This window comes from Xyrauchen texanus, chromosome 36 (assembly GCF_025860055.1).
Source record: "Xyrauchen texanus isolate HMW12.3.18 chromosome 36, RBS_HiC_50CHRs, whole genome shotgun sequence".
Lineage (NCBI taxonomy): Eukaryota > Metazoa > Chordata > Actinopteri > Cypriniformes > Catostomidae > Xyrauchen > Xyrauchen texanus.
This window is the reverse complement of record NC_068311.1, coordinates 19898344-19922639: the sequence shown is the minus strand read 5'-3', so window position 1 is coordinate 19922639 and position 24296 is coordinate 19898344. Positions and strand designations below refer to the sequence as shown.

Below are 24296 nucleotides of genomic sequence, written 5' to 3'. Positions count from 1 at the left end.
AAAAAAATGCTGCTATTAAAAAATTATATTGATGGATTTTATTTCACTCAACTACAAAACACAATTTCTCAAATTCCACTATCATAAGTCATTCTTTCAAAACATTCTTTCTTCTCCACCGAACACTCCTAACTAGGTTAGTATACCTCTCCAGCACTCTTAAATAATTTAGGAGCTGAGACCAAGTCTTAACACTTGTGAACCTTTATGAATCACACGTATTCTTAAGTCTAGGAATAAGAGTAAAATTACATCATTCTTAGAATTTTGTCACACTTGAGACCAAAATTTTACTCTAAGCAGCTTTACGCATACGGCCCCAGGCTGCAGATGATGTTTGGACCACTAAACATGTTTGGCAGATATGGGACAATGATAATCAATACATAGATTCAGAATTTATAATTATATTTTTACATGGTTGTCAGTGATTGGATGACGCTGGCCATTACTTTGAATCTAAAATATTTAAGCTAATACTGTATCTGTAACATCTCAAAAACATGAATAATAAACACTCCTGAAAACATCATAAACAATTTGATAAAAATAAAGAAAAATCGGACTTTCCGTTGCTTGGTTTTATTTAAAATTTCACAACGTAGTCGCGCTATCCACATATGTGGACATCACATTTTGGAAAAATATTGCGCTAGAATTATTATATATTTATTTATTTATTTTTGTATGTTTATTATGTGCTACTTGTTACAAATCAAAAAGGGAAATGGAAAATGCACACAGCAGTCACACTCACACTCGGGTCTCAGGAGGTTAACCATCTTCTAACAAATACCATGTTGGATGACTAGTTGGTAAAATGCATGGCTTTGCTGGTCCACCAGCAAGACCAGCACCAAACCAACTTCCAGCGTAATCCAGCCTGGATGAGCATGGACATTCATGCTGATCTGAGCAGGGTAGTAGGCCAAAGACACAGAGAGGAATATGAACTCCTTGTAAATCATTTTTATCCTTTTTGTTTGCATCATGGAAATATTATATTGTGGATTAGCACACTGATCCATTTGCTTTGTCGATGTCATGGGAGATATTTTTGGTGCTGTCCTCTCCCAAACTATTTAACCATGAATGCCAGTGCAAGGTTGTGACTTTGGGTGGCTGCTGTTTGTGCAGTATGATGCTGGTGTGGGACTGAATCACATGACCGGTGAATGAGTCTCCAGTGGAAGTGTGAGCACCTTTGTGTGTTTGTGCTTCAGCCCTAAGGATAGACGCCCTGCTATCATTCCCATCTGCATATATGATCTAAAACTGTTTCCACACCTTATACTTGTGATCCGCACCCTATATTCATCCTGAGGTAATGTAACATCAAGCTGACTAAACAGTTTGTAATGGTGGAATTATGCAGTTAATTTGACATATGATTTTTGCCAGAGCTGACAGAGTTTCAGATGGTTAAAAATGTGTGGTGCGCATATTATGATCTGGAACCGTAGTTTGACTGTCTGTGTGAAATAACAACTGTCAAAATAGTCATTGCATGTTCTCTGAGCCACTTCCTTTTCCTTTGTGGGTTTTTGTTTCTCCTCTTAAATAAGCATGACTGTAAAGATGTACTCCACCTTCTCCTGTCTGTCTCTTTCTTTTTTACGCACACAATTCACACTGAACGTGTTTTTGCATCTGTCTTGCTTTTCCATGGAAATATGCTTTAGACGAACATCTTTGACCATTGTGCCGCATCTCGCTGTATTTTCAGCATCTCGCGGAGGAGCACCATGTTTTTCCAACATCATTTCAAGTAATAAAGACCTTGAAAAAAAGAGGTTTTGCTATATTTGTTGCACTGCATCTAGCTTTTTTAGCGAAAGAACGTGTTTGGTCGGAATAGTGTAGAAAAGCACACAAGCACATTCTGTTGTCATTATTACACCACTCATCCTACTGTCAACTTTCTTGTAATGTCATTGTAACACATTTGTTAGCTGACATGTAAAGTTAGTCAAATAAAATTATTATAATCAGGCTTGCACCCTTAAGCATTTAAATATGACTTCTCACAGAGAAACACTTGCTTATGACACACTTTCTGCTTTTGATTAATAATTATACCAAGGGCATAACAAGAAACCAGTCTCTATGAGATATTCTGGTCCCTAGATATGACTCCACTTAGTTTATGTAAGTTTATAAGATTTGTTTTGGTCCATTTCATCCTCTGTCTGGAAAAAATCGCATGCTAAGTAGCATAAAAATCTCTCCACAATTTTAGTTATTATTCTTGTTAATCGCACAAATGGTGCTGGATAAGTTACATGCAATAGTTGTGGTTAGTTCAAATCCCTAAACCTAAGTATAAACAATAGTAATAGTGGTGCTTGCTTAGCAAGCAGCAATAAGTAAAATATTTTTAGATTTTGTTCTTTTCTTTTCAGTACTTTGGCACTTATGCTTCTCGAGTTGTACAGTGTTGTTTTGCCTCATCAGATATGTGATATTGTGGTGTTGTGCCATGGTGAACTGACTCTGGGTGCAACAAAGAAACTCTCTTTGTGTGCTGTTGCCGTGCTGCCTAGTTAACAGCTCACGTGTAGCCTAACTACACCATTCAGTTTGAGGCCCTCCCCCACTTCACAGCATTACACAATTTAGTAGTCTTGACATCAAATCGTAACTTGCAGCTTCTTTTTTTATTTTTAGCCCACCTTCCCCCCTTATCTGAGCTTTGTTTATGCACCCCTCCCATGCATGACCCAGTCATGTGGAAAATAAAACCCATTTAGTTCCTGGTAGAATGAGAACAATATGTTTTTTTCTTTGTGGATCCAGCACGTGCCATCGCCTGAAAGCGCAACCCACATTCTCAATGACCCGGCCCATTTCTCCTCCCTCCTTCTTGCTGACTGGCGAGGGTTTTGTGTTTACACAGTGACTCCGCCTCCTGTGGGCAGGCCCTTTGAGCAGAAACTGCTTCTGCATACTGTTACAGTTGACAAACTTTGAAACATAGAGCTTTTTGCCTGTATTTCTCGCACTTTAAATTTTGTTTTAGTTTTGTAACAAAATGAACTAATGTTGAGGATTTCGTCAAGGTTTTGTCACAAAGATGGTTTTGGAAAAGCATTACGATTGGATAACAAACTTATTTTCTGGGTTTCCCAGGCAGCCACAGCTATCCACCGGACAGGCCCCGATGTTGTCACCACGAAGCGAGACCACACCGATACCTGTACCCACACAGGTCCGAAACTATCAGCGCATCAAACAGAACCTCTCCAGCAGTCCGACCACCACCCTCTATGGTTCTCCCAGGTAAGATATCCGACATCTGCATATAACCGAGCAACACTAATTACTTTTAGCAGCATGCATTTATTATATAATAGCAATATCTGTGAGTAATTTCTTAAAGTATTTTCCCTACTCCGCTGCTTTCCACATTTAAGTTTATATCATTTCCTGAACCGTATTACCAGCATATTCTTCGTGAAACATTTTAGCATGATGAGATTTTGCTAACTGATTTCTGATTGAAGCTGACAGCCTGATGGTGCTGCATTATAAGGGACATTGTTTTAGTGTGGGGGTTGTGTTTGGGGTTTTCAGGCAGGTGGCTGGCAGAGGGTCTGGAGATTATGACTGCTGCACTTTCCCCTATTAGTCAGGCCAACCATCAGCAGCTGCTTGGCCGACTTCACTCAGACTTGCCCAGTTTCTCAAAATGGGCTTAAGCTTGTCTTGCTGTGCCTGCTGCCCAGGGCCAGGCCAGTTCAGATTATCTCACCCTGTGGTGAAGAGGCATAGCTTCAGACCAGTGCTAGCTACTTTGTTAAATGAGTCATGTTTGTCTTCCAGCACAAGCGGTGCACCATCGAACTATTAAAACATTTCCAAGAAGCTTTGACAGGAGCAAGTTTTTGCCATTAAACTTGGGCATGGGCTGTCTGGGAAAGCAGGAATATTTAGGACCTCACATTAATCCAAATAAGTATAGATTTTCTTTATGCCAGGAACTCTTCCACTAAGAAATCAGTTTAAAGAGGACATCCTGAAAACTGTGTGTTTCAAGTTTATTGCCCCCCAAAATGTAATTGCATTTGATAAAATATCAGGTTAGGTTTTAAATGATATATAAAGCAATAGAGTGTTTGGGCACAATCTGTTTTTTAGACTAGTGGAAAATGTCCACAGTTACTGTAATGAAATACACCTGTGGTTATTCTGCAAGGACACCTGTGTGAACTTGAGGAGAATTAACTTCATACATTCACAAAAAAATCACCTTGGGACCAATTGGTTAAAAGTGGTTTAAAACAGCTTTTTTGGGGGCCACTGTAGTATGATAGTAGGTGATATTTGTTATCTTTTATCATAATATTGGAAGTTCTTAATTGCTACAGGTCAGGCACAGTGCGACGCTCCAACACAAGCCCCATGGGCTTCCCTAAAATGGTTTCTGGGTCTCCTAGTTCGGCAGACACAGTCCAAACAGTGGGACGGCGTCTCTCCACAGGCAGTTCCCGGCCTTACTCCCCCTCTCCACTAGGTAAGATTCCTTTTTTAATGCCTCTGTACGGGGTTAGTCGGGAAACTGTATTTTTAAAGACTGACGTGTTCTTACATGTTCTCCAGTGGGCACTATTCCTGAACAGCTTGGCCACTGCTGCTGCGGACATCCCCAAAACCACGAACAACGCAGTCGCAGCTCCTCAGGCAGTGAGTTGATGTGTGAATGTGTCTGTTTGTTTGAGAGATTGACATGTAACCCTAAAGCGCTTCTGTGTCCACTCACAAGTGATTGCCACAGTTGTTTTCTCCCAGTGGGTCTCAGTGTGTCTCAGTGTGTCTATGTTATTCTGGTCTACATGGAGACTGTGCTCATGGCTAGACAACTGGTCTGGAGCAATGCATTTGGTTTAAACAACAAACAATGTGAAAAGCGTCTTCAAACCTTACCTCCAGTTCTCTGAAGCACGTGGTTTTGCACAAGTGTGTCACTGTTATATTGTGAACTCAATGATCATGTCAAAACAAGAGATACAAACCTGATGACCCGCTGTAGTTTACTTTCAGCTCACTGAAGTTCATGGAAGTCTTACTGTACATGTTCATGTACTGTAGTGACATCTAGTGGTTGAGTCATAAAGCATCTGGTGTGTAATGGCAAAAATAAGTTGGTTAGTAATAACCATGTGTTAAATGTTAAAGGGAAGGTTAACCCCATAAGAAAAATGCACATTAAATCAACCTCATATCATTCCAAACCCATATGTGGAACAATACAAATTCACTTTCATTGCATTTTTTTTCATACAATGAAAGTGAATGGTGACTGAGGCTGTCAGTTTGCCTAACACCTCCTTTTGTGTTCCCCAGAAGAAAGGGTTTGGAACAACTTTGGAAAGGGTGAGTAAATGATGACTGGATTTTTTTTTTTATTTTTTTGGGTGAACTATCCCTTTAACCTTTTAAGCTCTAAAGGTGTTTTTAAAAATTTCCTGTTTCAGTGGCATCCCCAAAATTAAAGGCCTATAACTCTACAAAAACAAAGATTGTGAATGTATGTTATTTTTCTACAGTGCTTTTCTGACTACACTCAAAGTGCTTTACATACAGAACAGGGGACTCTACTCACCCACCACCAGTGTGCAGCATCCACCTGGATGATTCAACAGCAGCCATAGTGCACACTCACCACACAGAGTACAGTTATATAGACAATTCTAGGGATGGGGATTATTATGAGGCCATGACTGGTAAGGGCTAATTTGGCCAGAACACAAGTGTTACAGTTTCACAGAGTATGTGACAGTGTCACTGTCACTATACTCTGGTGTTAGGACCCACACAGACCACAGGGCAAGCACACCTTGCTGGCCTCCCTAACACCTCTTCCAGCAGCTACCTTAGTTTTCTCCACAAGGTCTCCCATCCAGGTACTGATCAGGCTCAACCCTGCTTAGCATCAGTGGGAAACTAGTCTAGACAGCAAACCGATGTCAGAGACTTGTAGACAACTACGAAAAATGCCTTTATTTCTGCTAAAGGGCAGAGTTGTCTAGGGTGTTGTCTAAGGCCAAGGGTGTACTTTTTCCACAGAAGATTATTACATCTACTTTGAATAAATGATTGAAAAAGCTAATTTTCATTGTGGCTTTCTTCAAGTATATCATCTTCATTAATAGGCAATGTTTCAAAGAGGATACAATGTTTGCTTATCTGAATATGTAAAATAAATACAATTTCCATGGGGTTACTTATTTTTTCACATGAATGTATGTAGCTATTATTTGCTATATTTGTGTCTGTAAGTAAAACAATTCTGTATTCTACTTTTTTAAGCACTTTCCAACAACATATGACACATGGCTATTTGATCAGTTTAATGTTTTTACTTATTATAATAATATGTACAGTACAAAATTATTAATACATTATCAAAACAGAACACTTCTGATTTGTCTGCAAATTTCAAACACTTTTTCAGTTTTGGTCATAATGCCTTCATGCATTGGAAAGTACAGCTACGTTTTCAAACGATGCCTCTTTTGTGTTGGTCAAGACTGAAGCTATTAATATTGACACATGTTTTTCTCATTGGCCAAGCTTAAAGGGTTAATAGATATGTGGTGCAATCAGTCAAGATAGTTTTTCATAATAAGACGGTTTTCATAATAAGATGGACAATTTTATGTTATAGGTTCCCCTGTGCCCTCCTCTCAATTACTGGGCGCTCGTCTTCCCACACTAACTGACTTCTACCAGAACAAACAGAAGCTACACAAGCAGCTATCTGACCCAGTGCACCCCACCTCTTCAGCCTACCCCACCAGCCAATCCCCACAGCTCAGTCGCCCTGGCAACCTAGGAACCTCCCCAACCAAGCATTTTGGCTCCTCCCCACGCACCTCTGACTGGCTAACAAAGTCACCCCTGCCCACCATCATTGGCTCTCCCACTAAGGTAAGCTAAAGAAAATGCTGAAAATACAAAGTACATTTCATGTGTATGCAAAAGCTAAATGAAGAGAACCCTTGACACAGAATAATCTTATTTTGGATAGGCAAATGCACCCTTCAAAATCCCTAAAACTCAGGCCTCCTGCAACCTCATGGCTCTGGCTTCTCAGCAGGGTATAGCTGACAACCCTACCACAATCAAGACATTGATGGACGGTCGAGACCTCTCTGCACATCATTGCTCGGCCTATCCCAGCAGCCGCCAGTCTGTGCCAGAGGCCAGCAAGACTTCCTTTGGCAGGTAAGCAGAAGTTTGTTTAAAGTACCAAGTTTTGACTCTCCTAATGCATTTGATATGCTAATACATACCCACAGTGTTTTCTCACCAGGTAATATAATTTGTCCCTGCTTCTTGCATTAGGTGAAATTAATTTGTACTGAATTCTAATTGCATTTAGTAACAAGCTAAATCTGGTTATTTTCCTCAGGTCTGTAAGTGCTGGACGACTGTCAGAGCACCCAGTTAGAATCACGTTGGGCGGACATCCATATCAGGGCAGCACAGACAGCCTTAACACAGAAAGACCCATGGACACAGGTAACCACATTTACTCTTTGTAGCTGCACTATTCCACTATAATATTTCAGTTATGTCTTATGACTTATAATGCAGTGCACGAAAAAAAACATAAAATGTCTAAAACTGATTTTGTTATAGTTTTTTTGCTAAATCTTTGCTAAAATTTTGAACTGCTTGTGGCCTGCGTAACGTGCTTTGATTGGCTGCCAGTGTTTGTATGTGTGTTTTATTGGCTGACTATGTGAGTTACCCCAGTGTGTGCATCCCTTCACCAGCCCCGGCAGGGACTTACGGTTTGCCAGCCAGTGGGGCAAGTACGCGCACAGTTGTATTCACGGTGGGCTCGCCCCCCAACAGCAGTACCCCTCCCACCTGTAGCCATCTCACCTTCCGCCCACGCACCACCTCAGGTGAGGGGCTTTTCCTCATAAACCCGCCCCAAACACTGCTGCTTCAACTGCTGCACTACACAGATTATAGGAACTGTTTTTGTGTAAAGGTGCCGTAAGTGATTTTGTTATGAAATGACATGCAGAAAATGTCCTTATTACCTGTCAGGTATCACTAAAAAAGGTGCCATAAAACTTCACACCTGGCTGTGTAACAGCCATTGGCTTGGTATACAGGGGGTAAAAGATGTCCTTGAGCCAGATCCTTTGTTTAGCCAATTAGAAGAGTTTCCTGCCTGTCAATCATTGTGCACGTTCACAAGACAGCCCATATTTATTTGTATAAGTGACAGTACAGTGTCCTGCTCTCGCCAAACACTCAGGGTTGAACGGTGAAATGCTCAGGGGGACCCATCGCCCTCCATCTGCTCCAACACAATGCTTTCAAGTGTGTCAGTGTGTGAGCACGTGTTTTTGGAGTGCAGGGTTTTGGAAAGAGGGGGCATGGCTAATTCAGCGGCAGCTGAAATCGCTTACAGCACCTTTATTGACTTTGCATATGTTTGTTCCTGCCACTTTTTTTTACGTTGTCCTTGAAGACATTTTTACACCATCTGATGCATGAAAGTGATGATCAACCTCAAGCTAATAGAGTCCTAACACTGTAAGCAAGGCTGTATGGCTGACTTGTATGTCTCAATGTGTCTGCAGTAGGCTCCAACAGTTCAGCAGGCTCGCTATGCTCCACCAGCGGTAAGGTGTATATGGGCTCTCCCCCAGGCATGACCATCGGCAGCTCCCCACCAGGAGCAGAGGGGGGTCCCAGCAGTCTTCGCTACGTCCCTTACGGCACCTCCCCACCAAGCTTGGATGGATTCATCACTTTTGAAGCACCGGAACTGCCAGAGGAGACACTGATGGAGGTGAGAGAGGGCAGATTAGACATGAGTATGAATGTGAAAAGTACCATTACTTCAGTGAAAAGTTGATTATAAAAATTATATAAATAATTTACACAATTCATTTATGTCATCGTACCGTAATAAGGAATATTATAACCATCGGAACAATTTAAGCTTGAAGTACAACCTGCTTTCAGCAGGGGGCAGTAAGCGAAATTCCAGCTGTATAGGCAATGCACAGCTGTACAGAAAACAACAAATCACACCTATGCTTGCTATAAACTAGCAATAGCACAAGATGAGGGCGCATTTAAACACAGCTGGACGGAGCTCAATTCTGAATGCAGAGATCTCAAGACATGTTTTCAAACTACGTTTAACTTGACTAGTGATCTAAAAACAGTGTCTGATGCAGGTGTACATTGAAGCATCTGTAGACAAGCCCTTATAGTAAATCTATCTCAGATAGATTGACGAATTCAGTTGCAAAATGGATTTCTGTGGACTGTATGCCAATGAAAGGCTCGTGTTCAATAATATGGTAATAAACAATTTATTGGTTTCTAATGCCACTTTACTCATAATGCATTTTAATTATCTAAATTATTATTGTTTTCATTATATATACAGTATATTTTATTTGTAATTATTTAAATCTAACTATTTATAGTTCTGTAATAATTATATATTGAATTATTGTTTTTGTCTTTATCAGCAAATATTGATATATTCGATTAATTGCGATTAATTCAATTCATGTAATGAATTAGATTAAACATTTTAATCAGTTGACAGATTATTTAAAAATATATATATATTTAGTCTTTCTGCATCATGACTACCCTATACATCAATCTAGATGACCATGCCAGAGCTTACCTTTTAATGACTGGTTGGATAGCTCAGGATTCCAGCTAATCCACATGATCAATACATCCAATTATTCAAAGAGAATAATCGGTATACGATGATAGTAAAGCTCCTTGTGTGTGTTCTTGGTAGCGTGAGCACACAGACACTCTGATGCACTTGCGGATGATGCTGTCCTTTACGGACTGTGTACTGGAGATTGCTTCACTTCAGGCCGGAGGACCAGATCTAGGTGCATCCGCTGCCTCGCTTTATCCCCCTCAGGACAGTGTGGTAGTGGACCAGATCAGTCAACTCAGCAAGGAGTGGGGGTAAGAGAAGCCCAGACACACTCAAATGGATTGATGCTCTCAAGGAATCTTCAACAGTTTGAGACTTTAAAGCATGCGTAATCATTTTCATCATCATTTCCTACAGGAAGGTGGAGCAACTAGTGTTGTACATGAAAGCCACACAGCTGCTGGCCTCTTCGCTGCACCTGGCAAAGGCTCAGATCAAGTCTGCCAAGCTCAATCCATCCATGGCTGTTAAACAAGGTGAAAAAACAATCTGACAGCTTTACTTATGTGGTGATTTTTTTTACAGAGCCAACCAGTTCCCCTAATTTAATCAAGTTCTGAGAGCAACAAAAGTGTCAGGGGAGTGGCCCTTACTGTTTTAGCCAGTCAACAGTATTTGTGGCATAATGTTGATAACCACAAATTATTTCATCTCCATAGTTTAAAAAAAAAGCACAAATCATGGCAACAGTAAAATCGCTTGGAAACCTTATTTGTGTAAAGTTACATTTTACAACTTTGTTGTCATGATGACTTAAACTCTGGTTGAATAAAGAAGGTATAAATCAGTATGATTTTCTGTAGTAATGAATATTATGCAACATATGTTGTGTATTGAGCTTAACTTATATTGAACCTGGGGCCTCTTATAAAACATAGGTGCTATCAGATTTGATCATAAATAAAATGGACTTTTAGACTTTTTTCTGCTGTTGTTGAGGACATAAATAAAAACTAATGATCTGACTTAAATGCACCATAATCAATGGCAAGAGCGAGCAGGGAAGAATTTAGAAAGAATTTGAATGCGCTTATAGTTTATACAGAACACACTGTCATGTAGACTATGCATATTTCATTATGTAAAAGAGCACGTAAACCTCTTTTTACAATTAAGGTTTAGCAAGAATATGGACATTGGTTGAAGAATGGTGTGGTTTAACAGGAAACATGGTCAATTAATGGATTTATCATTGATGCATGCACTTTAAAAAAAAAAAAAATGTGCCTAACCGCACAAGAATATTCTTCATGAATAAATGGATGAATAACATGCGCATACACTATAATTATATTCTGTCTCACTATAATAGGATATTTGTGGGCGTTCTCTATGCAAAGTGTACAAATCACTTGTAGGTACATATGGGCAATTGTTGTACGTTTACATTTAAGTTCGATCTACGAATTTTGTCTTTATAAATGAGACCCCGAGAACATTCCTTTAAGTGGAGTTGCAGGAAGAACATGAAGTTGATAATAATGATATCACAACAGACCTGCTGTAAATGGAACAGCGGTCTATGAAACGCAATCAGAGTTTGATCTGGCATTAAAAGCTGTATATCTCTTCTTCTCTCTGGACATCAGTGGTGAAGAGTCTGAATGAGCGCTACAAGAGCTGCATTTCTCTGTGCCGCCGTCTCACTGACAAACTGAACCACTTCTTCTCTGACAAGCAGCAATTTTTGGACGAGATCAACAGTGTAACAGCTGAGAAGCTCATCTATAACCACGCTGTAGAGATGGTGAGTGGGGATATATCAGGTCATCTTTTAATGATCTTTGCTGGACATCTTTATGAGTGACTGATGGTGAGCTATAGTAATGTATCCTGTGTGTGTAACAGGTGCAATCAGCAGCACTAGATGAGATGTTCCAGCAGACAGAGGACATTGCCTATCGCTACAACAAAGCATCCATGCTGTTGGAAGGCCTGTCCAAGATCCTCCAGGACCCAGCTGACATAGAGAACGTCATCAAATGTGAGTGATTCTGTTTAATATGTTTATACTCACTGCTGCCTTCTCTCCTGTTTATGTGATGCCTCTGTGTTTTCGTTGTACAGACAAGGCAAGTGTGGATCGGAGGATCTCTGCTCTGTGTTACTGCACTGTTACCCTGTATGAATAAAGAGCTTCACCTGTAAAAACCTGGCAGATGCTCTCACTCCAGAGACCATCATCTTCTCCAACCACAGAGAAGACAAAGAGAACCCTTTGTCCCATATTTTTGTTTTGTAGCCATCAAAGCACTTTCAGTTCCCTTATATTCCTTTCAATCACAAGAAGCAACAGACCAAGTATTATTTTTTTTGCAGATAATATTTGAGTAGGATGTGCACAAGTTTACTACCAAAGATGAAAACAAAAATACCCCTGACATTTTGTTGTATGAAAAAGTGGTCGGACTTGCAGTTCTTAAATCAGAAGCCGTCATTTTTTCTTCCAACTTGACAACAGGGGCGGCACATCAGATCAAAGTGTGTCTATCTTTTCCTTTTTTTACACCAATGGAAAGGATTGCGGAATGGACATGAATGCAAATCAGTTCATATTACAACTTATTATTTTATACTGCACTCTGTTATGTTGTTTTGATTATTTATTGGTTTTAGGGTATGCTAGTGTTGTTGATAATAGTGTTGAAGATAACATGGGGTGGATGGGAAGACCCCTGTCTGACTATAATAATCGTCAATCCAAGTGGTACCAGACACTTACTCGCACTTGCACACAAACACAGTCACGGTTCCTCTTACAGGTTAACATAATGCTGAAATAAGGAGAAATCTGTAATATTTACAAAGTTCAGCTTTGAAGCAAATGCACTTTATTAAGGAAGATGTGGAAGGAACTGGTCCTGGAAGGTCTGGGAAGGAAGAGGGCTGTGACGGTGGAGGTCATGGGAAGACAACCGGCACACTTCCCTAATCTCTCCATCAGTGCTCCATTTTTTCCACATCTGAAATCCTCTGAAAATGATAAGAGTGGTTGAAAGGCTTGTGAGTGTCAGGGTGGACAGAGGCATCTGATGAGTACAGTAAGAGCGAGTAAAAGTCGGCTGTCCAAGTTCTTCTGAGCTCACACAACAGCCTCAAGGTGAATCTTCAATTACGATCAAAATACTTGAGTAGTTACTTACCTTTTGTTTGATTCAGCCGTACTGAAACGTTTTATGTTCATATTAATACTGTAGCTTTTTTAACCGATGTTTTCAATCTGTAAATACTTGTACATTATGCATGATACAAGTGAGAGAGCATAGCGTGAGATTGCAGAAGGTGGATGCTGCCACCATCCTTGCCTCTCAAAGGAAGAGCACAACATTTTCTCTTTTTAAGGGTTATTATTTTTTTTTGAAGATGTCAAAGATGCAGACAGCTTCCATGGGTTTTTGACTCAGATTGAGGCCTCACAGAAAGCTGGAGACCTCACATTGCATGGCAGCTCCAAACGTACACCCATGAATATCTTGTGTAAATAAATCTTTTTGACTGTGCAGGATGTGGATGTTGCTGGAGGGACAGGAGGGACTGGTCAATGCTAAGCGTCCCCTTGCCAGCCCTGCTTTTACCCACTCATGTGTAACTGCACTTCCCAAGTGCATAAAAGGCCAGTTTCAGTATACTGAAGTACTGAAAGGATGAATTTGGGTAGTTTACTTTCACCTGTATCACCCTGCTGCATCTCTCCTGCACTCTGCCATGAAATTGTTTCCAGTATACTGTTCTTTGATAGAAGTTTATGTGGGTTTATTTTTATTATAGCCCTTTACAAAGCCTTCACTGTATAGAAAGAGAAGACAGAAGTTCCTTCTCCCACTTTGTAATATTCTTCCAAATCCATGTTCTGTAGTTGTAGGACTTCCTTATCCAGGTCTGAAGAGAAACTGTACAGACAATGTTCCATTAGAAAAGACTAGTATTGAGCACATGTACCTGTGGAACTGTAGAATGTATTTACCCTTTATTAGCACCTTTCCTTTTCCAAATAAATGCTTAGAACCAGCCTATCACAGCCTGACACAACATGACCACAGCCAATGCAGCCTAAATTTCCATGCTCCCTTGATTTTCAGAGACAAAACTTTGATGTTTAAATATGTATGTGTTACCAAGGACACTCGTGTTCTGTCTGAAACTGTAGAAATGCAGCGTTTGTTTATTAAACAAATGCATTTTAACCTGTTGTCCAAGTGTCATATATAACGTATTTTTTGTCAGACATGTACACACATTATACTCATAACAAAACATATAGAAGCTGAAAGACAAGTGAAAATTAAGAATAACTATGGTGTTGCACATTCAAATAAATTGAGTTCCAGGCGTGCATAATTTGATGGGTTCGTTTAATCTTGTCAACTGCAATCTTGTTAAATTACACAGACATAAGCTTTTTCCGTGCATATTCAGAGCCTTTGAGGCCGTTTAGCTTGAACCTAAATCGCATATCATGATAAAACAACATCCCCGCCTACTGTTCGAAATCAGCGGTGTCGGGCCTTTTTCACAGACTGCAATGACCCGTTTCCGCCTTATTTAGAAGCGCAAATCTCGCAATTTTTTATATTATAATATAATTACTGATATAATATATCTTTTTTTTTTTTAAATATTGAGTGTTAATTAAAAATATATAATTTGTGTTATATTGCCAAGTAATTGTTTTTAAAAATGAATTGCCACAGCTGTGAGGGGGTTTCGATTACAGTTGCTGAGAGAGCGACAGGAAATATGGCATCTTCTCCCACTTTACTGTCTTAATCCAGCACTCTCTGTTTTTTCATTTTATGGAACGCAATTCAAACGTAATAGTGGTTTTTTTTTTTTTTTTTGCTCTTGGAGCAAATTCACTCCCATTCACCTCTGTCGAATTTTACCCTGCAGTCATTTACTTCCGCGTTCAAAACCGAGTATGGCCCTGTCCCAAATGGCACACTCCGGACTTGTGGACTTCCTCAGAGTCCACACTTCGGTGACGTCATGTAGTGCAGACTTATAGGGCCCCTCGCGCAAGTCCACAAGGGCGCATTGAGAAGTATTTTTGGGACAGACTCGATCGTGAAGCGTGGTTATTGTTGGACAGGAGCTGCAGGTTCGGTTCGAGGAAATATGCTGCCTATTGTTGTTGTTTTTACTATTGTGTTTGCGAGATGGCTTGCCATGCAGAGAAATCACATTTATACGCTCTGACGTCGTAGAAGACAAGATTATTTTTCATGCATACAAATGCTGATGTTATGCACGGAGGAAAGGGTAAGCAAGTAAATGTTATTGACTTTGTAGATAAACATATAACTTGTCAAAAGTCGTTAATGCATTAAGTCATTATTATTTGATTTACTGTTTAATTTTCTTTTTCTTTATATACATATATATATATATATATATATATATATATATATATATATATATATATGTATTTTATATTTTTATGTGTACCTTGTTTTTTTATGTCGTTTTTAATTTACAGGTTTAAATATCCATACTTCACTTACATATGACTCAGTAAAGCTCTGCCATTCGGTTCTATATAATGAATCGTTATGCGATCAGCCTATTATTCAGCGCGCTATTACTATGTTTGAGACATCAACCACTGGTCGATGACCATAATGTTTGTATAAACTGTAGGTAACAACTGGTAAATGTACACAGTCATAAAAACCATAATGATACACACACTTAAATATTTTCTTCTCAGCCATGTTATCAATTGTCTGTGTCCGTGAGCGAAAGCGCTCTTCACACCAGTTGTCTTATTGGCCTTTCGCAAGGACTCCTGGGTACTTGAAGTGCGTGAAGCCTGGATCTATGCGGGCTTCGCGGAAGACCGCTTCAAGGGTACAAAGGGGGCGCTGCTGAGCACACTTCAGAGCGTTAAAATGCTAAATGGGACGGCCTACGGACTCGTAGACTCAGCGAGCACGCGCAATTTAAGTCCACGAGACCGAAAGTCCGCATGAAGTGCGCCATTTGGGACAGGACCAATGTGAAAAAGAAGTCACCTCTCAAAGAACGTCTGAAAACAAGCGCGCATCGCAGGCTTTCCTTTGCTGTCAATCATTATACTGTCAACTACTATCAGATTGAAATGACCAGAATGGGAATTATGTGCTCGTAGAGTGAGACAGAAATTTAAAACTAATATATATATATATATATATATATATATATATATATATATATATATATATATATATATATATATATATATAAATGGCCCCTGTGAGTTTTCGACAATTCTGAGAGGAAATAGTTAATCAAAATTCATTGGAGTTGCCCGAAATGCTCAACACAGTGAGTACAATACAAATTAAATAACTAAATATGGAACACCGATTAAAAAGAAAAACTATTTTAAACGTTTTACATTTATTAACAGTATCCGTCACTGTGGTTACAGGTGGTTTTATTACTATTATTATTATTATTAAATAAACGTCAACATTATAATTTTTTGTGCAAAAAAATATGAAAACATTGCATAGCAGGAAATGCGTAATATAACAGAACATATATGTAAAACACATAAATAAAAGGGAAAAATAAATCAATAAAAAAGTGCAGGGGAAGGTCAACATATAAGCAAAACAAAGGTATAAAATATCTAAAACATATCATTCAATTAAATACTTCGTAAAATTCAGACATTTTTAATGTATATATATATATATATATATATATATATATATATATATATATATATATATATATATACAAGTATGTTTTTTTTTATAATTGAATTTGCAAATATCGTGATAATATTAGTCCCAAACTCTGACTGTGTGAAGGCAGTCTAGTTGATCACATCAGACATGCTTTGTATGTATAAATTAGATTCTTCAGGGCAGTGTATCATTTGTATGTAAAGGAAAGCTAAAAGAATAAACAGCCCAATAATTATTATCACTGGGATAATAATACATATATATATATTATATACACACATAGTTTCATCTGGTTCAACCAGTGCTAGCACACATTTTCTTCAAAATGTTAAGCAACTCAATGACTTGGGTGTCGTCCTCTGGACATTTATTGTTTACAACATGGTACCTATAGCCACACTGTCTCAGAATCCTCTGCAAAGGTTCACCCTTCTTTTCAATATGCTTTTCAATACTCCTGCCTCGTAACTCATCTCCCCATGTAAAAAGAACCAAAGTTTGTGACCAGACTTCATCCCCGAGGACACTTAGATATTTCTCCATAGTACGTCCGTCCCTCTTGCTGAAAGAGTCCACTGGGATGACGAGGAGAAACATCTGACATCCAGGAGGGGACAACAAAACACTGCGCAGGATCTCTTGTTTGACCTGTTTGGCATTAGCCAAACCAAAGAGACTCCAGCCAGGGGTGTCCACTATAGCCAGCCTTACTCCGTCCACCCAGCCGTATCTCCTCACACACCGAGATGTCTTCTCTCCATGCTCAAACTCACTGCGCCCGAGGATGAGATTTCCCACTGAACTTTTGCCAGCCAGTCTTCGACCAAGTAGAACAAGCCCCATTACTGAACTACACTCTGGATGAACTAACCAAGGGACAATGAGGTAAAATCAAAAACACTACTGGGCAAATTGAAATACTCATAACAGAAACATTGCAGGCAAAATGTGTTAAATATTGTTGAATTAGAAACAGCTGCAGTTAGTATATTAAAGCTTCCATAAAAATCTTTCCCTTTGGTCACACCACATGCAAATTGTATGGACTGTCCACCATCTTACCGTATGCTGACATTATTGATTTGTCCAATCCAATGAGAGAGCCTTACTTTATCTTTGTATATATCCGCTTAACCGTTTGCTTAAAGAACTTAATTCCATTTAAGTAACTCTGTTTTCACACAAGGAACTCTGTTTTCCAAGTTTCAAAGTTCACCTCCAAGTTCTGTGGAAGTAATATAGTTTGTGACTCACATGCCTTGACATGGGAGGGTCAGTCAAATGAAGATTTCAGCTTTTTGCTAAAATGCTTTTAAAAAAAATCACATCAATCTACACTCCATACCCCATAATGACAAAGCAAAAAACAGATTTTTGATAACTTTGCAAATGTATTAAAAAGAAAAAACTGAAATATCACATTGACATAATTATTCAGAGCCTTTGCTATGACACTTCAAATTTAGTTCAGGTGCATCCCATTTCTCTGGATCATCTTTGAGATGTTTCTTTGATTGGTCCACCTGTGGCAAATGTAATTTATTGGACATGATTTGAAAAAGCACACACACCTGTCTATATAAGATCTCACAGCTGAAAATGTATATCAGAGCAAAAACCAAGCAGTGAGGTCAAAGGAACTACCTGCAGATCCCAGAGACAGGATCTCCATAAGAAGAAGTTTGGAACAACCAGGACTCTTCTGGCCACCCAGCCAAACTGAGTAATCGGGGGAGAAGGGCCTGGGTAAGAGAGGTGACCAAGAACCTGATGGTCACTCTGGTTGAGCTCCAGAGATCACATGTGGAAATGGGAGAAATTTGCAGAAGGACAACCATCACTGCAACACTCCACCGATCTGGGCTTTATGGCCAGACAGAAACCTCTCCTCACTGGCTCACACATGAAATCTGTGTAATACCATCCCAACGGTGAAGTATGGTGGTTGTAGCATCAAGCTGTGGGGGTGTTTTTCAGCGAAAGGGGCTAGGGGACTGGTCAAGTTTGAAGAAAAGCTGAACACAGCAAAGTACAGAGCTATCCTTAATGAAAACTTGGTCCAGAGTGCTCAGGACCTCACACTGGGCCAAAGGACAGTAACCCTTAGCACATAGCCAGGACAACGCAAGAGTGGCTTAGGTACAACTCTGAGAATGTCTTCCGAGTGGCCCAGCCAGAGCCTGGACTTGAATCCAATCGAACATCTCTGGAGAGACCTTAAAATGGCTGTCCACCGACAGTCCCCATCCAACCTGACAGAGCTTGAGAGGATCTGCAGAGAAGAATAGCAGAAAATCCTTGCAAAGTCATCAAAAATCTGAGTTTTGCTTTGTCATTATAGTGTAGATTGATGTGGAATTTTATTTTTATTTAAAGCATTTTAGCATAAGGCTGCAACAAAAATTGTGAAAAAAATTATAAAGTGGTCTGAATACTTTCTGAATGCACTGAATTTATTTTCCAATCTACACATTAATAATCAGTTAATAATTTACTCTCAGACATTGTTTTTATTTTTTAACAGAATTATTTTTAACACAGTAACTTGGAAACTCATTTATGAAACCTTTTAGCCTTCAGTTGGTTATTACATATATATTTATAAAAACTATAAAAAAGACAGAAGCGACAATGTTTTTAATAAATGTAACTGCTTCAAAAGGTTGTCAGCCACAGAGGATTACTAGTTGTGCTTTTTGACCTCCAGATGGTAGTAAATTGAACCGTGTACAGAAGCTTTGAGTAACTAACCAAATTTTCAATACGTTTGTAATGACAGCCCCATTGCTTCAAAAAGCTTCCTTTTTCTCTCATTACTCCATGGATACTGGATTATGACTGAAAGGTCAGCAGACTCGCAAGTCACTAGATAAATTCATCTTTTTGACCCAGAGAGAAGCCCATTTCCAATAAACTGAAGATTAAAATGCTTTGCCTGTGACGTTATGAGCTGCTCCATGCGCCAAATGGTATTTTCACGAGAACAAAGGAGAAATTCAAGTTGTGATCACGAGAAAACAACTTTTGATATGTCGAGATCTCAATAAAATTAAGGCTAGATCAAGAAAAAAAAACTACTTTTATGTTATGTTATTATGTTGAGATCAGAACCACGAGAAAACAAGAAAAAAAAAAGATAAACCATGGACAAAATGGGCTTCTGTATTTGAACCAGTGAACTCGTGAAAGACAAAAAAGGAATCATTTCTTACCCTTTTTTATGGAAAGTGCCATGTAACATTCACTTGTCCAGCCACAAGATTTGATTCAGAAGAACACCACAGAAAAAAAAAAACATGAATCACGAGAGGACCATTGTAACAGTTCATTCTTCTAAAATGTATTTATTCATACATACATATATATTTCATATATATATATATATATATATATATACTTTGACTCAAATCACAATGTCTCATGACCTGTAAGCATAAATAGATGCCATTCTCTTACCTTTGTTAAATTAACTGAAAACAGTAACGAGTCATTTTCAGCACGACTGTATATAATACATTCTCTATATTGCAACATATATAAAAATATACAGATTTTCTTTTTCAAAACATTCTTTCCATGTTGTTCAATGGCATGAAATCAAGGCTAAACCAATCCATACTGTCAAGATTATTTCTTCTCCATTCTTTTCCGTTCACAGCATTTCAAGGTCAGTAGCAGCCACACTGAATAATAGTAATGCCACAGCCACACACTGTTCTCTCAACACCGCAGACTTCGACTGCCCTCAGGAGGTTGAGAAGAATAAGAGAGCCGAGATGAGAACCAAGCATAAACAGAAACGTTGACTGGTGGGGCTGGGGAGTGAATGGAACCAAAGAAGAAAGTGTGACAAAAAAAACAAGGTGTGACAAAAGAGCACAAACAGGTCCGTGTTATTCAGATTGAACAGTGCACTTCTGTAATTCTTCAGCAACCCGATAGGGAGCCCCTCAAACCAGTATATCTCCCAGGATATCAGGGAGATCAAATACTTAAAAAATTATGAAGAAAATCCCAAACAAAAATTAAGTGAAACAAGGTTTTAATATTGAGACGTTCATAAACAAGAGGAAGGCGCAGTTAGGATGAGAGTTCTGTTGCAGTGCATAGAGACTTCTGAGTTGGAGCCACTTGGGGTTATTGCCTGATGATGACGACTGCACATGAGCTGCCCATAAACACACTCACTCACACACACACACAGAGGCATGAGGTTATTGCAGACATCCTTCACCTCACTTTAACACAGTGGTGGAGTGTGACAGGGCAAAGTGTGCACTTCTCCTTGGTGTCCAGCAGAGAGCAATATTCTTTGTCTCATTCTGCATTGCTCTATGGGCTAGGGGAAGCAGCTTTTGTTAATAATGTGTCTTTAGCCCAAGGGGCTCATATCCTGCACTTTATCTCTTTCCTCAGTTCGTCCTCATAGTCCAGCTCGCTCGTAGAACAACACGTAGGCGTCGCTACTGCGGACTTGGCTGGCAGACATTGGCGTGACTCTGTAGGAACAAATTGAGGCACATCATTGGATTATGACTGACTTATTTTGGAATAATTACACATGATGCAAGACAACATTAATTTTTTTAAAGTTTTTCCTCATATTGTGATTAAATTAATACATTTCTTTGGTAAATGTAGGTCCACAGGGTTCGTACACCTTTTCCAAGATCAAATTCAAGCACTTTCAAGTTCCATTTTACAGCTTTTTACAGCACCTTACACCACCGTTAATTACATACCAATACATAGTCAAAATTAATATTTAGTGTTTTTATCGCATTAAATGCTATAAACAGCCAAAATTGTGTTTTGTAATAGCAGCAGAAGTATCAGATATTTAAGCAAATCACAAGTTTTATTTTTCAAAATGTATCGGTGTCTAAGTAGACTTTGCTTACTATCTAACCTGCCTGAATCAATGTAAAAACAATTACCCCAAACAAAAATCACTCAACAAGTTCACTTCACTTTCAATTAATTTATTGAAAATATAAAAAATGCAAACATTTGTCTTTGAGGTAGACAGTCAATCAGATTCAGCTCATTGACCTTTTTTAACAATATTGTGCAAATCAAAACAACTTGAGTTGTCAAACACAGAATTAACAACACAAAATAGTGCAAAAGTATATGCGGCCAAAAGTGCTACATGTGCATTATAAAGATTAGGCCAAAGGTTACATTTTATGTATATGGTCTATAACCTCAAAGTGCATATTTAACTTAATTTAACAATCAACTCAAGTAAACAAGTCAACTTAAAGTTGACTTCAGTGGACTTTATCCACTCCTGTTGAAAAAAAAAACAACAATAAAACAACAACAAAACATACACCAAAATTACGCCCTCTGTTGAATAAAAAAAAAAAAAACTGCACTAAACAGAACATTGTATGTTAAGGCCATATGGTACATTAAGGACCTATGAAGGAGTGTCTTTGAGCTCCATCAGCTTGTCGTTTAGCTGTTTTTCTACAGCCTCCAGACTTTTTTGTTTTTCTTTTGCAGCTCTGCGAAGACAATTTGATTTCGAGATGAAGCTGAGTTTTCCAACCGATTCAGCTTTATCTGCATTACTATCTGCAGATTTCAGGAGGACCCTGATGTCCTCCTCCACCCTCTTCTTTTTGGCCTTGATCTCACCTATCTCCTCTATTACTCCCTTCCTCTTCTGAGCAGTCTGCTAATCTTGTTTTCAACGTTTTTGATCATCCAGATAATTGTGATATTTCTGTCTGGCAGCAGCTGCAGAGAGGAGTAGCTCTTTCGTGTAGACTATGTTGAGCAGCCCTCCAATATGGTTCACATGGTCATGAACGATCCGCTGAGCAATCAGAGAATGCTCTTTCAGGTTCTCCACCATCACCTCTTTGTTAACTGAAAACCCTCTCTCAACAGAGGCTTGAACATGTGAGAGGACCAGGACGAGTTTTACTACCCCCCAGAGATGGCGAAACTCTGCCTTGTTTGATGTTCATGGTAGAATTCATCCAACCTTCCCATCTGTGGGTTGAAATTCCTGAAGGAATCTGATGCACACATCAGATTGTGGTCATAAAAGTGGCCAAACTCCCTCAGAATGTCATCACAGCTTTGTTCTTCAATGCGGCCAGATTCCATGAGGAGTCGTAAAACAGTGAACAGTTTTCGGACACTTGTCTCTTTGCTTTTGAGGAGCACCCTTGGATCAAGGACAGACAGGCCTCTAACAAGCGGATATTTAAGTGGTGCCTTTTCAAACAGTTTGGACACCATCTTCAGTAAAAACAGCTAGCAGTTCTGTCTGAACTCCAGGCTCAGCTTCTCAGAGGAGTTTTGTTTCATGTGCTCTAGGGCTCGCTCTGTGACAAATCCGATTCTCAGTTTGGTGACATCTATGTGGTTGACTGAGTTAGCGTAGTCAACTTGAAGAAGCTTTACAGGGGTAGTTGCATCCTTCATGACACTGGGCTTGACAAACTTCTCCATTAGACTCCTCAGCATATTTGTGAGATCACCGCACATAAACGGCAGCATGGGTTTGTCCGTCTGGTATAACTTCAAAAATGGTGTGATTTCCCTAGCTACCATTAGAAAGAAGTTCAGCTTTGCTGGGAAGAGGGCATCTTGCACAATCATCTCAGCCGTCTTGAAAGACTTTGTAAGTGGTTCTGTTACAGTTTTCATTTTAGCAGCACTGATGTACATTTTCAGAGAGGGCCAAATCTGAAGGGCACGCTCAGCCACCTCCACATTTTCCAGCCACCGATGACTACAGAAGTCAAGAGGGAAGGATGTGCAACCAGTGACTTCTGTGTAGTCCTCCCTGCGAGCTGGAACATCCTTGAATAGCCATTTAAGGCCTGACAGAGCATTTCCCAGCTCCCAGTCTGTGGATGCACACCCTGCTCTGAAGGAGTTGTGTAGTATATGCAATCCACAAGTTCCAACATTTAACATTTTCTTGCCTGTTTGTTTGTCAATGTTCTGCTGGGCCAGTGAGAAAAGCTTCAAATTCACATTTGGGCCATCCATCGACAGCTGAATCAGGTTCTGGAAGCCTATATCCGAACACACTTTTTTCAGCCTTCTCATGCATTTGTTCTGCAGTGTGATGACCCATGAAAAATGATGTTAGGTACCTTGAGTTTACTTGGTTACCATCCCAAAATCGTATGTGCATGTCAAGCTGGCTTTTCTTAATTTCCCTATTTAGACTTTCATCAAACAGAAGAACATATTCAGACTCTTTCTTGGCTTTGGCCTTCATTAGTGAAGAGAAATGAGGAGCAATCCCAAATGTGGTGAGGTATGCTGCTTTTCTCTCCCCACAAGTAAACTGCTTTGCAATGTCACTGTCAGGAAACATGGTTCTGAACATGTCTGCTGCATTCTCACATGATTTGTAGGAATAGTGGCTGGTTACAACTTTTGTTGCCCAGCATATTTCTGCTTGAAGTGTTGGATTAGAGCTGACAAATGATTTTATGGTGCTTGTGGTCTTGCTGGTTGCCTGATGTGGATTAGAAGACTGGACTGGAGGAGTGGATGTGGATGGTAGAGGGGCTACTCCACCGGCTGCTTCCACTGCACTGTCCCTGCAGGTTTTATTGATGGATGTAGCTGTGCTTTTCTGCCCAAAAAAATCACTTACTACTGGACCTGTATTCAGATGACTTCGCATCAGGTCTTGGTGCTTTTTTCCTATGTAACAACAAAAATAGGAGGGAAATGTTATTTTTTTTATTAATTATGTTTATTCTCAATACAATTATCAGTAAGATGCTGAAAATTATAGTTGTCAGCTGTATAAATGCTGAATTATCACCTTTAAAATGTTTAATCTCTTCATGGTTCATAATATAACATACAGTAAGACAGCTATGGAGAGTAGCACTGAATGGGAGGATTTG

The 24296-nt window shown here is 39.4% G+C and overlaps 2 protein-coding genes across 8 annotated transcripts in view; one reads left to right on the top strand and one right to left on the bottom strand.

The window, feature by feature from the left end:
• Positions 1 to 13940, top strand: part of ulk2 (unc-51 like autophagy activating kinase 2) — a 45401-nt gene extending 31461 nt beyond the window's left edge. Inside the window, exons 15-27 of one of the 3 annotated variants that reach the window (XM_052106654.1) lie at positions 3130 to 3279; positions 4368 to 4513; positions 4600 to 4683; positions 6668 to 6930; positions 7031 to 7227; positions 7415 to 7524; positions 7782 to 7916; positions 8610 to 8818; positions 9800 to 9978; positions 10085 to 10203; positions 11317 to 11474; positions 11576 to 11711; positions 11795 to 13940. In XM_052106654.1, coding sequence (XP_051962614.1) covers positions 3130 to 3279; positions 4368 to 4513; positions 4600 to 4683; positions 6668 to 6930; positions 7031 to 7227; positions 7415 to 7524; positions 7782 to 7916; positions 8610 to 8818; positions 9800 to 9978; positions 10085 to 10203; positions 11317 to 11474; positions 11576 to 11711; positions 11795 to 11859 — 1951 coding nt within the window. In that variant the 3' untranslated portion in view covers positions 11860 to 13940. Of the gene's footprint in view, positions 1 to 3129; positions 3280 to 4367; positions 4514 to 4599; positions 4684 to 6667; positions 6931 to 7030; positions 7228 to 7414; positions 7525 to 7781; positions 7917 to 8606; positions 8819 to 9799; positions 9979 to 10084; positions 10204 to 11316; positions 11475 to 11575; positions 11712 to 11794 lie in introns of all 3 variants that reach the window. The other 2 variants (XM_052106653.1, XM_052106655.1) reach the window with 2 other exon arrangements.
• Positions 13941 to 19732: 5792 nt separating this feature from the next.
• The window catches only part of usp2a (ubiquitin specific peptidase 2a), a 40411-nt gene continuing 35847 nt past the window's right edge, over positions 19733 to 24296 (bottom strand). For 2 of the 5 annotated variants that reach the window (XM_052106657.1, XM_052106656.1), the window contains exon 14: positions 19736 to 20900. In XM_052106657.1, coding sequence (XP_051962617.1) covers positions 20825 to 20900 — 76 coding nt within the window. In that variant the 3' untranslated portion in view covers positions 19736 to 20824. Of the gene's footprint in view, positions 20901 to 24296 lie in introns of all 5 variants that reach the window. The other 3 variants (XM_052106661.1, XM_052106660.1, XM_052106659.1) reach the window with 3 other exon arrangements.